General features: G+C 35.6%; 1 protein-coding gene across 3 annotated transcripts in view; it reads right to left on the bottom strand.

Moving 5' to 3' along the window:
- Positions 1–128: 128 nt before the first annotated feature.
- The window catches only part of RAD17 (RAD17 checkpoint clamp loader component), a 30,452-nt gene continuing 14,932 nt past the window's right edge, over positions 129–15,648 (bottom strand). Inside the window, exons 10-17 of one of the 3 annotated variants that reach the window (XM_090276353.1) lie at positions 14,661–14,769; positions 14,087–14,272; positions 11,748–11,833; positions 11,481–11,627; positions 9,575–9,724; positions 8,080–8,200; positions 2,363–2,420; positions 129–880 (exon numbers count right to left, since the gene is read on the bottom strand). In XM_090276353.1, coding sequence (XP_090132479.1) covers positions 610–880; positions 2,363–2,420; positions 8,080–8,200; positions 9,575–9,724; positions 11,481–11,627; positions 11,748–11,833; positions 14,087–14,272; positions 14,661–14,769 — 1,128 coding nt within the window. In that variant the 3' untranslated portion in view covers positions 129–609. The remainder of the gene's footprint in view (positions 881–2,362; positions 2,421–8,079; positions 8,201–9,574; positions 9,725–11,480; positions 11,628–11,747; positions 11,834–14,086; positions 14,273–14,660; positions 14,770–15,648) is intronic. The other 2 variants (XM_090276354.1, XM_090276355.1) reach the window with 2 other exon arrangements.

Genomic DNA, 15,648 nt, shown 5'->3' with positions numbered 1-15,648 from the left:
GCGGCCATGCCCTTCCCTATTTTTTCAAAAAGTCTGACTCTGGATGAAGGAGATTCATGTACTGTGCCCAGTGATACGCGATAGGCAATACATGTTAGGAAATGTGAAGAGATAGAAACTAAAGGAAATCCAGCATTTCAACTTTTATATAAATTAGGTGATACTTTCCAAAAATTATCTAGAATATTCCACTGTACAACATATTTAAAGGTATCTGAGAAGCTAGATACCATATATAAAGTGTGATTAAGGCACAGTTTATTTACACTCAAAATTGCATAAATGGTTTTATAATTCACATTTACAACCCCATAAACTTTTTGTATTCTGAATTATTCCTTCCCATTTTGTGATATTTGCCATAATGTTCAAACACTTCATCCAGGCTGACCTCCTCTCCCGACACCACTCACAAGATTAAATAAATATGAAGACACTACTTGAAGGCTTGGTCGATTCCCTTCCAGACGGGCCGTTTCCTGGGCTGGAACAGGGCAACAGTGAGGACGAGCACGGCAACTCCCTCGCAAAGTGTGCGCGCTCCGACCCAGCACCGCCCACCGAGCGGAGCGCCAGCCCGCCTGGCCGCACTGGGCGGCGGCGCGAGCTCTAGGTCCCGTCGCTCTCGTAGTCTTCTATCACCATGTCGCTGTCGTCGTCGTCCAGGGCACCCTGTGCTGAGAAGGGCTGAGGCTGGCTGGCAGGCAGCTCGCTGCCACTGTTCTGACTCCAAGGAAGAGACCAGGGTTCAGGCTCTGCGGTTTGAGGGGGGTCGTCCAGAGCTCCCTCTGCGGGCTCTCCTCCAGGGCGCGGGGCTTCACGTCCACTTTCTGGGTCCATCATTCCAGGCTCCCTGTCAGCCAGGGCTTCCATTTTCAACCTGCCAGATTCACAATGCAGGCATTAGTAATATCCAAAGTGGGGGATGCGTTTCAACTATATCACGAGTATAAAGATTATAAAGCCAACTCCTGAAGCTTTCTTTCATTTGTCTTCATTCTACTTACTACTTAGGCCCTTTAGTTTAACAAGCGAAAGTACAAGGTAAGTGACAAATTGTGAATAAAACATTATAACTTATGATACAAACAAGTTGATTAATTATGTTAGCAAGTTTTTACAAACTAAAATAAATAAACAGAAGAGAAAATGGGCATAAAAAATGAAATTACACCAAAAAATGCCAATGTTAACTAAATAAATTGTTCAACCTGATTTGTACTTTTAAAATGGGAATTGAATAAGCTACTGAAAAAATAATAAGCTACCACTGTCGTCTTTTAAACTGGCAAAGACCCTTTAAAACAACAAAACCCAGTGGTGGCAACAGTTAGGAGAAAAGAACATGCTGATACACTGCAAAAGGACATAAAATTGTCCACATACTCTTGAAAGCAATCTGGCAATATAGTGCAAGGGCCTCAGAAAGATGTATATTCATTGATCCAGCAATTTCATTTTTAGGAATTCATCTTATATAAATAGTATTTGATGTGCATGATGATTTAGCTAGAAGAAAAGCTGTGATAAAAGTTGGAGGAAAGCTAAGTGTACCAAAGTAAGGTACAGGTTGAATTATATGAAATTATGCACCTATTAAGATATTAAATGTTAAGCTAAATATTCATATTTAATATTATCAATATAAATCAAAGATAATGTTAAATGTGGCCATTATAAATTAAAGATAATAGCACTAGTCATTGTAATAAGTATTACTGACAAATCCTGCCTCCCAAGTCAGATCAAGTAGTTGAATCAATAACAGCAATTAACCTTTTTTAATCCTTTTAAAATGCCTGAGTGCATAATTTGATCTTACAAATAAGCAGAGTAGAAATGAAATATAGTTATTGTGTTAATCACTGACATTACCCCAGAAAAACAATTCTGCAATAAAATAAACAGTACACGTATAGGTTTATCTCTCTGTAGTGTCTATATTTTCTCACTTGTCTGAATTTTCTATGCTAAGAAAATAAAAAAACAGTGCTTATGAGGTGGTTCCTGGTCATTGCAAGCTTCAAATAAAGGCTAAGAAAATCTCTTGACAGGAAAACTGAAAAGAGGTTTCCAGATATGCAAGAGTTGTTGAACTAGATGATTTTAAAGATTCCTCTGCTTTGTGATTTCATGATTCTATTTAGTCTGCTATTCCATGGTAAGCTGGTGTAACTATGTGCTTATATGTAATAAAATAATGGGGCCACAATGCAATCATATGGTCTTTAATCACTGGGCCCAATATGTATTTCTTGGATTTTACAGATAACATTTACTGATTGTATATTGAAAAAAACAGATAACATATTCAATAGACATTTCAGTAATAGCTCTTTGAAAATTAAAATCATCAGCTTACCTTCCAAAGTGTCGCTTCAGAGGAAGCCTTCCAATATCTTGGATAAAAGAAATCTGAGCTGAAACAGAGGTTTTTAAAAAGCTTTAAACAGACATTTTTCCAAAGAAGATATATAAATGGCCAATAAACACATGAGAAGATGCTCAAAATTATTAATCATTAGAAAAGTGTAAATTTAAATCATGAGATACCATTTCATACCCCTTAAGATGACTATTATTTTTTAAAAAACAGAAAACAGAAAGACTGGCAAGAATGTAGAGGAACTGCAATAGTTTTGCATTGCTGCAGGCAATATGGAATGGTACAGCTGATGTGGAAAACAGTAAGGCAGTTTCTCAAAAAATTTAAAAATAGAATTACTATATGACCTCAAAATTCCACTTCCGGGTATACATCAAAGAACTAAAAGTAGCATCTTAAAAAGTTATTTGTATATGCATGTTCATAACAGCACTATTCACAATACCCAAAAGGTAGAATCAACTTAAGTGTCCAGATGAATGGATAAACAAAATGTGGTATATACATAAATATTTTTCAGCCTTAAAAAGAAAATGCTGACACATGCTATACATGAATAAACCTTGATGACATGCTATATGAAATAAATCACACACACAAAAAAACCACACTGTATGATTCCACTTATGTGAGTTAAGTGGTATTGGCAGGGGTGGAGGGTAGTTAGTATTTAATGTGTATAGTTTCAGTTATGCAAGATGACAAATTCTGAAGATTGGCCGCACAACGAGGTGAATATGTTTAACACTACTGAACTGTATATTTAAAAATGGTTTAATTTTACATTATGAGGAAACATTTATTCAAGAAAATCAAACAAGACTGCAGCATTTAAGCCATGACCTGCTTCTTCCTTTCCTCAGCTTCAGGGAGAATTCACTCCATTTGGGTACCACCAAGACCATAGACCTTCCTCCTGGTGAATGTGGCCAGCCAAGAGCTTTGGGCCCTTTTTCTCCACCCAGCCCCCACTCATAAAAATGGAACCTCCACACCAGCAGCACAGTGGGCAGAGAATACTCTCTCCTCCTGGAGTTGCAATGGCCCATGCCTCAGATCATTCTTACAGCACAGGGTCCACACCAGGAGAGGCCACACCAAGTGATCAGAGGCTCCAGCTGAAGCTCTACCCGAAGGAAATGACTATTTAAAACACAGTGTGAGAAAGCTCAAGCTTAAGGGGCATCTTAAAATCAATGCCTCCTCTTAAGAGCAACAAACTAAACATAAGCCAACTACTTCACTGGAAAGAACCAGAAAGATAGCTAAAAAAGCCCTCCTGGGTTCAGAACAAATCTCAGAGACATGCCTTAAAGTCTACACCTGCCCAAACTTAATTCAATCAGACTGAAATCATTTATGCCCCTGACACTGTTGAAAACAAAAGACCAATCGGCTAGTAATTAGTGGAGCATCAACAGGTGGGTTTGATGCCAAACAAGGCAGACAGTTTAACCAAGAAATAAAGCAAGGAGAAATAAAGTCAAAGAGAGCCCTGCTAAAATCACTGTCAACACAGGGTGACTGAGGGCATCCCCAGGGCTGAGCTCTTTGAGTGATAAGGGCTTCAAACTGCAGGGGAGAACAGACTTCATTAAAATAGTTTAGCCAAGTTACTAAACAAATACATAACCAACAATAAAAACAAGCCCCAGAGGGAGGAAAATCAGTAACCAGAGCTGCTACAATGTACTGTATTACCTAAAACGTCCAATTTTTAACAAAGCATTGAGACTGCAGAGAAACAAAGTGTGACTCATGCACAGGAAAAGGGCAGGCAACAGAAACTAAGAGGGCCCAGATTGAAATTTAATGAAAAAAGACTTCAAAGGAGCCCTTACAAATATGTTCAAAGAACAAAAGGACACCAAGCCTAAAGAAACAAAGGGAGGGGAGAGGTATAAAAAGATAAAGGGAAAATGAATGGTGATGGAAGGAGACTTGACTTTGGGTGGTGAACACACAATATACACACAATATACAGATGATGTATTATAGAACTATACAACTGAAACCTACATAATTTTATTAACCAATGTCACCCTAATAAATTCAATTTAAAAATAAGATTAAAAAATTTGAAAAGGCAGAGGCAGCTGTTATGACAATGCCTTATCAAATAGAGAATATCAGTAAAGAGACAGAAATAATAGAAAAAAACAAAATGGAAATTCTGGCGTTGAAAAGTCCAGTAACAAAAATGAAAAATGCAGTAAAGGGACTCAACAGTAGATTTGAACTGGCAGAAGAATCAGTTAATTTGCACATAGATTGACAGCGATTGTGCAACTGATGAGAGAAAATTGAAAGAAGAAAAATGAACAAAACTATCAGGAATGTGAGATACCTTAAACCGTTCCAACAAATAGTAACTGAAGACTAGAAAAGAGGGGAGAGAAAGAAGCAGAAAAAATATTAAAGAAATAATGTCTGATATGATGTAGTACATAAAATGAAAGAAATGGGATAACATTTGATAATACAAAGAAAAGCCAAACATTCTATTTTTAATTTTTTAAACTTCTTAAAGTTTGCAAATCCAACACTCTGAGGGATCCTGGATACTTACCTTTAAAAAAAACCCTACACAATACAATCATAATTTTCAAAAAACAGCTTTTTGATATGGAAAACTGAGAATTGTGATCCTGGAGTCTGAATTTTTTTAAGTAGTGAAAGAATGATTCTCCAGATGATCCCAATGTAAGTAATCTAAACTAGTACTTCTCAAACTCGTCAGACATCTCCCATGGAAGAACCACCTGGAGAATCTTGTTAAAATGCACATTTATTCAATAGGTATTGGGTGAGGCCTGAGATTCTACATTCTCTCAAGCTTCCAGGTGATGCTGATCTGATGCTCCTGATCCAAGGAGACGCTTCCTAATTACACAGCTGGGAGGGGGGACATGGAATGTGGCTAGTTGTGCCAATTTAAGTAGGTGGCAGTTGGGCTGTAACTGAAGGAATAGCCTGCATTGTTAGGAGATGCTACAGACAGAAGAACTGAGTAAATAAGTAGATATATTCAGAAAAATGGGAGATAGGATTTTCATTGTTTAACAAGGGAGGTACAGATACTAAGAGGGGAAAGGTTAATCTCTTTGTGTTAGACTGAATTTGAAGGTTTCAGTGTGAACTCATGTTATACACACACACTTCCTAGCTTTGTTCTACTGCAAAAGCCTAGAAACAATGACACTCCAGGAGCAATGAGCATAACCAGTGCCAGATCCTGATTTCTAAATACCATTTCCACTAAAAGGAACCAGGGATCATTGAAATTCCTGGTTGTAGGACTGGAGCAGAGAAAGTCTAAAATGATATTGGGACATTTTTTATCAGAAAGTACTGAGAGTAACAGATATACATCAACAGACACAGAGTTACCTTAAAGCACCTTGCAACAGTCAAATTGGACAATTTGAGACCAAAATAAATAATGAGAGCAAGGAACTACAACTGAGGAAATAAGAATCTGGAGTCCATACTAATATAAACAAATGTGGGAGAAGGAAAAGCAATACCTAAAGTACAATTCACCAACACAAATGTAGAAGGAATAATTACCATTTGCCAACCATCACAGATTTAGGAAATAACCATCAATAGATACTATAACTAGTAAGTGCAATTTTAATGAGAAATACGATATTTACATAATCTCAAAGTATCTCCCTATAAATACTTAATAACTTCACATTAGAAAACCTGAGAGATATCATCTTACCAAATAATAAAAGTTGACTTCACTAGAAACAGTATAAATAGACATCATATTCTCTCGATATGATGCACTGAGAACAGAGCATCACTTCTGTGGTATCCCTGCCAAAAACACACATCCTAAGTCCACTCATGAGGAATCATCAGAGAAACCTAAACTGGAACAGCGTCTATAACTGTCCCATATACTTCAAAAACTTCATCGGCAAAGAAAGACTAAGGTACTGCTCCAGATCAAAGGAGACTAAAAAGACATTGTAACTAAATACATCATGTAATCTTGCACTGGGTTCTGGACAAGAAAGAGAACAAGTTTTTGTTGTTATTTTACAAAGGACATTATTTAGGACAACTGGTGAAATTTGAATGGAGTATATAAATTAGATGGTAGTACATAGTGTATAAAAGTTAATTTCCTGATTTTGATGTGCATACTGTGGTTAGGTAGGAGTGTCCTTGTTTTCAGAAGTATATGCTGAAGTTTTGAAGAAGAGTGGGCATCATGTCTGCACTTTACTCAGTTCAGAAAAAAATACATACATATATCTATGGGCATGTAGGTATAAAGAAAGAGAGAGAAAGAATTAAAGGTAAGTACAGTAAAAATTGACCACTGAGGAATCCTGGGGAAGGACATACAAAAATTCTTTCATGCTATTATTACAACTTTTCTCTAAGTTTGAAATCATTTCAAAATACAGTTTAAAAAACTAGTATAATCTTCAAAATAATAGGCAATGATAGAAAAATATCTGGATTCTGACCCAGAGGTTAATCACACCCATTGTTCAAAAGTCACCCACTTCTGCCTATGGATGTAAAATCGAATATTTTAAATCTTTTAGTATCAATACTCTCAAAAGCCACAAGATGAGACTCTTACTGTATGAAGGCAGACATTTACTCTATAATCCTTTCTTTTGATCAGTTATACGGCAAACCCTATCTTTAAAATTTCTGAGTTATGTGGTAGATTATTACTATTTTAAATATTACACAAATTCTGTTCTACCTTTAAGATCAACACCACAGACATGTGACCTAGTACTGTGATGAAATGTGGTCCTTAAAATACATAGTAAAAAAAAGAAACAAATGATAAAAAAATTGGTAAAGTTCATTAAAGGCAAACCTCAGTAGCCATAAATTGTGCAAGTGTGCATTACCATAGGTGTACTAAGCTTTTTAGTATTTATAATTTCAAAACTTGGAAAGACAACGTAAATATATTATTAATGGACATTGTAATATTAAAATCAAATCAATTATCAATAAGGTTAAAATTATTATACATTTTGAAAAAAATAGAAGTTACACTTGAATATACTTTAACATTGCTGTTTTACATACTGAATGTCTGTGTTACCTCAAAGACATGTACTGAAATCCTGACCCACAATGTGATGGTTTTAGGAGGTGAGGTAATTAGGTAATGAGGGCAGAGCCATCATAGATGGGATTAGTGTCCTCGTAAGAGGGATCCCAGAGACAGCTCTCTCTTGCTCTGCTCTCAACCATGTGAGAATATGGAAAGATGAACAACTGCAAACTAGGAAGCAGGTCCTCACTGGACAATGGATCTGCTGGTACCTTAATTTGGACTTCCCAGCCCCTTGAGCTGCTTTATCATTAATTTATAAAATACAGAACACTATCCATGGTAAGTGACATAGCAAATTAAAGCTTATATCTAATATTTGTACAGGCACAGAAAAACGTCTGGAAGAATTTACATCAGTCTGTCAAAAGGAATTACCTGTGGTCATAGGGGACTTTCAACTTTAACTTTCTATAACTCTATATTATTTGATTTCTTTTTTAAATAAAAAAGCATATTAATTCTGGATCAACAAATAAAGGGGAAAAAACTTAGTCTCACTAGTATATAGCAATGAGCTGACCTACAAAAAGATAATGTTATAATTACAACACTTCTTCTCGGGGAGAATAAAAACCCATGTTATTACCTTGATTTCTCATTGGAATGGTTAGCAAAGCAAGGTATGGCAACAGCTGAGTTTGAAGGCATAAAGTTGGTAAGCAGAAGTCAGAAAAAAGTGCTTTTGCTGCCAGGCAATTTTCCCGATACTGTATAGAAGAAATAAAAATATATATATATATATATATGAATATGTATTCCTAGACCCATTAACTTTATATTAGAAAAGTGGGTGGGCTTATATACTACAAATATACTTTTAAGAGTTTATCTAATTAGTCTTTTATTACTATCCAAGCATTATCTAATAAAGCATTTTACCTACACAATTATTTCACATTTGACATAACAGCAGTAAGAATTATTTTTAAAAAGACCTAAGGTTGAAGGAAAAAACACTTAAAAAGCAAAAGAATTATTTATGAGCATACACATATCACAAATTTTTCAAGGACATTATTTCTCAATGAAAAAACTTATTTTCTTCAGTTAACACAGTTGCAATGTTAGACTGATAAGGAGAGAAGCATGTCTTGCAAAGATAATTCATATGTAACTATAATGCAAAATTAATGTAAGTGCTGTTAGGGCAAAGCAAGTCAATAAAGGATTATAAATTGCTCAAAAGTCATAGACTTCTTCAAAGAAATCTGTTGACACTTCTTAGGTTATGAATTATAGGCTCATATTTAGCCATATGATTTTAGTCCAGGGGGTCAGAGATTCAGAAGTCACGGGAGCCAGGCAGGTAATACAAATCAGTGCTGTGGAAGAGCTCGGGAGAGTGGTACCTGCCACTGCCATCTTCAAGAGGCAGATTCTACTTGGCTTCAGCTGATTGCTGTCATGTAAAAAGATGGGCCCAGTGTTACCTGGCTGGTGTGGCTCAGTGGTTGAGCACCCCCAGTTTGATTCCCTGTCAGGGCACATGCCTGGATTGTGGGCCAGGTCCCTGGTTGGGGGCGTGCAAGAGGCAACTGGTTGGTGTTTCTCTCGAACATTGATGTTTCTCTACCTCTCTTTCTCCTTCCCTTCTATCTAAAAATAGATAAATCTTTTTTAAAAAAACCTGTGCATGTTATATTCAACCTGTGGGCCACAGGCTTTTGCCTTTATTTTAATTCAATCCTCCCCATTTATAGCTGTGGAGATTAAGTGCATACACTTATTAGTTAGGTGAAATAACCTGTCCAAGTGGTTAGAGGCAAAGCCAGGATTTATTTTCAATTAAGACTAAGATATAATTATATTTTGATTCTAATAATAGTTACTAACAAAATAGGTATGAACTTTCAAATTTTGAGTGTTTTTTCTCCCTAAAAAATGACTAAGCACTGAAGAAGATTGTCTTTTTGTTTTGTCATAATTTAAAGAAAATTGTGGGCCTTAGCAAGCATTTCTTACTAAGAATAAAACATTATTTTTCTTTTTTAAAACTTAAAAAAAAACAAAACAGCTTTATTGGCATGTAATTCATATGCCATAAAGTTCACCTATGGAAAGTACACAACTTTTTTTTTTACCTTTTTATTTATTAAAATCCACTGGGGTTTGTGCAATGGTCGAAAACTTGATCCTCCTCCTTGGCAATGGGCAAATCCTCGGGCTTTGTTGGAATGTATCACACCTCTTGTAGCTATAGATGTACTATATTCCCGGAGTAAAGAGCGTGTCTAAATAGAGAAGAAAAAATGTGAAATAAAGAAAATAAGAGATTTATAAAATAGTACTAGTGGTACCACTGACAAACACAAAATAATTAATCATATTTAGTCACTGTGTGTTCACTTTTTTCAACATCATTGCAGCCCTAAATTTAATATGCTACAAGATTATTTAAGCAAATCCAACTAAGAAATAACAGTCAGATGCTATGTGTAAGCTCTGATTGAATCATGGATGTGAGTGGGAGAAATAACTTCAAATGCACTTTTTAGACAACTGGAAAATCAAAATAGGGTCGTCGTCGGCAGCCGTCCGTCTCGAGAGATGATGGTGTAGCTTCTTAAGAGTCTATCTGCACCGCCGAGAATGGCTGTGCAGTCCGACTCGGGAGTGACACGGTATCTGTCTCCTCCCGTGTTGAATCAACATCTTGCGATGACGCTGGAGTGTCCTCTCCAGTGAAGCTGAAGCTACAGAGCCTGGGCAGGGTGATATGGAGGGTCTGCTGTTGCCCATGCAGCAGACCCCCCCTCTCTTCGCAGCTGAAGGGTCCAAGGGAAAGACGGAGTCAATACAGTTTGGCTTCAGGTGCGCCGCAGGAATTGCCGGTGTTGACTACAACGTCAAACCGCCTTAGGGACTCCGGCTCCGGATTTTCTGTCGGGGTTTACTCCCTTAGCCTTTCCCCTGAAGAGGTATGCCGCAAGGCAGCGGAGGTTTTTTGGAGTCAGAGTTTTCCTTCTCTGATGTGCCCTGACTGGAAGATCGAACCAGCGACACTTAGCTCGCAGGCCGACGCTCAATCCACTGAGCCAAACCAGCCAGGGACTCAAAATAGAGTAGTACGTTAATTTTCTTAGATGTGATGCTGTTAGGCTTATAATAATATTATGCATGCTTAAGTATAAAGTGTGATGATGTTTCCAATTATTTAGTCAAAACAAGTCTGTAAATACATAATTAAGCAAATGTGGCAAAATGTGAAAAATTCATGAACTATTATTTCAATCTGTTCTATAGGTTGGAAAACGTCAAAATAAAAAAGCAATGTTAAAAAATTAAGCAAATACAACTGCTGAATAATGAAACTCTAAATATGACACCCTATATCAAAAATGTTTTTATTGTATTTTTCCCAATTTTAATTACTAATGCTATTTCAACATTAATAACACAGAGAAAATATTAACATATCAGAACTGTGTTAACCAGTGGAACTTTCTATGATAGAAATGTTTTGTATATGGGCTGTTCTATATAGTAGCCACTAGCCACATTGTAACTACCAAATACTGGGAAATGTGGTTAGTGTGACTGAGGAACTGAATTTTAATTTAATTTAATTAGCTACATATGGCTAGTAGCTACTATACTGGTCAGAGTAGTGCTCAGATGTTAAGAAAAAATACAAATTTATATAGTGAATAATTTTAAATCTGTAAAAAATAAACATTTAAAAACTAGCAGAAAGTATAGAAAGAAGCAGTTATTTTCCTTCTATCCACTTTTCAATAGCTGTCACCATTTCTGAGTATATATTAATTTTATAATCAGAAAACTTTGTAAAAAAATTACTGTTATCACCAGAAAAAAACAGATTAACTGAAGCTTCATTATAAACACTGAATTGGAGGAATTGATTTTCTCATAGTTATTAAGAAGTTATAGAAAATCATGTCAAATAATAAAGAATAAAAGTAAAATTTCTTCCTCAATACTGAGGAAATATTCAAAAACAGAAACATTTAAGTCAAATGGTCTTACATTCCAGTTACCACTGATGATATCTGCAAAACTCAGAAATTCACTGGCTCTCACAAGATCATCTACTTCCGTGAAGAAATCTACGTAGTTTTGGTGAAGGTACAAATTAAATAACTCTTCTGGCATGTGTGACATTTCTACTACTTCCTATAATATAAAAAAAAGCACAGAGACATAATTTTGGTGGTCAAATCTATATGCTCACAAATATAAATAATGTATGTCTTGTAGATAGTACTAAGTGTTATTAAGGACTTTACACTTTACCTCAGGATGAACAAGCAATGTATCCCGTTCATACTCTGATAAATGGGAGGGCAATCGAGGTGATTCTAATTCTGTTAAAGATGCTCCTGTAACAAAGCTCTGGATTAAAAATAACATCTCTGTAATTATATAACTTCTCTCATTCGAAGGTTTTCCAACAACTTATGCATGTTAATTCCAAAAATACTAATTGAGCTGTTAAAATTAACAAAATAACTGGAAGCTTATGTGAGTTGTTTCACTATTAGCAAGAAAAATTTAGAATTCTGATGCTCAGATTATGGCATTTCTGGAATTAAAATATTCCACTTCTTAAAGCACTCCACATTTCACCTTTCCAGCTCTGAGCTGCTTTCTTCTTTAGCTTCTCATCTCAATATAGAGGTCTTCACTGCTTCATTTACTATGTAGGCAGATGCTGCTCTCTGCAGGAGAGAACAGGAAACCCCATTCTCTAATGCAAGAGGTTATAGAAGAAAAGGAAAAAGAAAGGGGGGAAAGGAAAGAATAACTGGCATGGTCACTGAGCTTCAGAGGTCAGAGGAGCCAGAGACAGAGGACTGTCTTCATTTCCACCTAAGTTATGCCTATTTCATTGTCCTCAGGAGACATGAAGGTTTCCATTTAGAAATCTCAATTTTCAACAAAGAAGATAGATGGAAAGCAGGTATAAGAGGCATTCACAGTTTTATAGGAAGATAAAAAATAGTAGTTTCAAACAACTGGGTTTTTGGCAACCAGAAAACAATTTCAGATAGTAACAGGTGTGATAAGCATGAGGTTCACAATATTTGTGGCTCACTGATGCAGCTATTTTACAAGAGATTTGAAGAACTATCTGAGAGAATATTGAGGCTACTGAACACAGACTATTTTATTGTTAATCATGACGATTTGCTTTTTGTTCTGACATCTATAACTATTCTAAACTACAGCATGACTTTTCTTCAAAAATCTGTGTAAATTGTTTTATTCATTTATATTTTTGTATTTTATTTTTATTGTTTTTCTATTACAATTGTCCCACTTTTCCCTTCATTGCTATCCCCCACCCAGCCCACCCCTTCTCCCACAGCCATTCCCCACCCCGTTGTCCGTGTCCATGGGTTATTTATACTAGTTCCTTTATTTATTTATTTTTTAATCCTCACTTGAGGACATTGAGAGAGGAAGGGAGAAAGGGAGAAATACCAATGCAAGTCAGAGAGTGAGAGAGACAGAGAAGCATCAACTGCTTGTCTCCCGAATGCACCCTGACTAGAGATCGCAGGTGCCCAAACCACAGATCAAATCTGCAAAGTAGGTATGTACCCTGCTCAGAAATCAAACCACATTTTGGTTATGGGATGATGCTCCAAACAACTGAGCCATACTGGCTAGGGCAATTGTTTTATTCTTTATAAAAATCACATCAGATCAATATTTTTTAAAAAAAGGACATCTCAATTTTCTTCCTCTGGACTGTAAGACTGATTTTATTGAAAGGAGGGACAATTTGGGAGTTTAGAGATGGGTGACAGGGGTGAAGGGGCTGAGGGAAAGCAGTCATTAAAGACAGAAGAGGAGAAAGGAAGAACATCTCTGGTTGGGGGACAGAGGGACAGAGCAGCAAGTGAAGAGACCAGAGAAATGTAAGAGAATCCAAAGAAAACGGAAGCTACCTGGCAATTTGCCTAGCACCTTGGTGGCCAGAGCTCAGTGCTAAGAGGGACCAGCACCTGCCACTAAAATTCTAGATGGACTAATGTCTTAACTTTGGCAAACTATAATTGTATAAGACTAACAAATATGAATATAGCCTATAGTAGTTAGTTTTTGTGTTTAATGCCACTCATATTCCAAAAATACTCTATCTAGATCAGTGGTTCTCAACCTTCCTAATGCCACGACCCTTTAATACAGTTTCTCATGTTGTGGTGACCCCCAACCATAAAATTATTTTCGTTGCTACTTCATAACTGTAATTTTGCTATTGTTATAAATTGTCATGTAAATATCTGATATGCAGGATGTATTTTCATTGTTACAAATTGAACATAATTAAAGCATAGTGATTAATCACAAAAACAATATGTAATTATATATATGTTTTCTGATGGTCTTAGGCGACCCCTGTGAAAGGGTTGTTCGACCCCCAAAGGAGTCGCGACCCACAGGTTGAGAACCGCTGATCTAGATAAACAGTTTCCTGTTAGGGCCTTGCCAAACAGTATCTGACATAACCCTAGTTCTTTCTTGTAACAGAACCAAATACATGACATTTAAAATTTTCTGGTCCTTTATTTCAGTTGTAAGACTAATATCTAATAAAAATTTTTAAATATATAAGGTTTTCTTACTTTTGCAATATAGTATTTTCCCCAAAGCTCTGAAGAGAAAGAGAGACACATCCTTTCCACCAATAGCTTGGACCTCTTGATTTTCAAAAACCTTATCAGGTTTTTTTCTTCGCTTTGATTTTGACAGCGCAGCATCTAATTTTAATGAAGACATTCCTTTTTTCCTTGGACATAAATTGTTCCTTCCTAAATAATATACATCCAAGTGATAATATTTAAAATCAATTTAAAATATGAAAGCTAAAAATTGTAAGATTAAGTCACTGCTAAGTGGCAGAGCCAGGATTTTCACCCAGGAAGTCAAATTAACTTTGAAAGGTAAAGCAGCAAATCACATAAATCAATCAGGTTTTGTCTCATATATACCAATACATATGATGACATATTCACTGGGGGGGTTTTCATGCATGTGTACCCATATAATTTTATGACACTCTCTCAGTAAAAAAAAAAAAAAACAACAGTAAGTGGAGATAGGTATATATCAATTATAAATTAAAATGTTTAGTTTGATTTCATTTCATGAACAATTATGTTATACATAATGTTGTAAGAATGTATTTTCCATAGTTACCTTTTGAAGAAAACTGGAGGCTGTTTATTGCACTTCTGATATCACCAGAACATCCTTGACAAAGCAACTCTAGAAAAGTTTTATCAGGGACAGTAATATTTCCTCCATTCTAAAATGAGAAAATTAAAAAATTGTAAACTTTTATAACAAAAAAATTAAAATCCCTTCATGTTATAAACTTAATGGAAGTATGTTAGAATCTTTTAAATGCGAATGCTAAAAAGCCTGTGTGTTGACTCCCAGCCTGCTTATGAAGGTACAAGTGTCAATGACTTGACATAGTTTAAGGTAAAACTTCAGGAATATAAAATATTCTTTTGCTGTGACAAAATACATTTTGAAGTTTTCTATCTCTCACTATATACAAATACATATATACAAATATACATATCTACCCATGCAGAGACTTCAAATCACAATATAACATAGTAAAATTAAGTACAAAAAAACTTGACAAATTTTTGAAATTTACACAAAATCCCTACACTGGGGTTTTCAACATATTAATACAGTTTGTTGAGGATTAAAAAGCCACAACTGCATTGACTCATCTTTAAAGCCCAAGTTTCATACACACATTCAACATATATAAAATAAATGTATATTTTAAGATATATATGCAAATTTTAAAAATACATGTATTACACCCCTGAAGTTCAAATATAAGGCAAGAAAACTTTATTTGTCCCCTCTCTCCATTCAGCACCTCCTAATGGTTTACTAATATGACTTAAATTGAATTCATGTGACTATTTACACATATTTTAGATTTTGTAAAACTTGATTAAAACATAAAAAAGTGCCATGCTATAATCCTTCAATATATATTTTTATTTTAACTCTATTAACCAAAGCTGTTTCAAAGTCTTCATACAAAAGTTACTGTCTGCCCTCTGTTGGTTTCCTCAAATGCTAAGCTTAGTCACACTGTTACTATTCTAGTGAGTACCTTTCCAGACCACTCTCTGTGCACAAATATCTATAAGTA

Source organism: Furipterus horrens, unplaced genomic scaffold (genome assembly GCF_987537825.1).
Source record: "Furipterus horrens unplaced genomic scaffold, mFurHor1.1.pri manual_scaffold_5, whole genome shotgun sequence".
NCBI lineage: Eukaryota > Metazoa > Chordata > Mammalia > Chiroptera > Furipteridae > Furipterus > Furipterus horrens.
The sequence above is the reverse complement of the archived record's forward strand: the minus strand, read 5'-3'. Positions and strand labels throughout refer to the sequence as shown.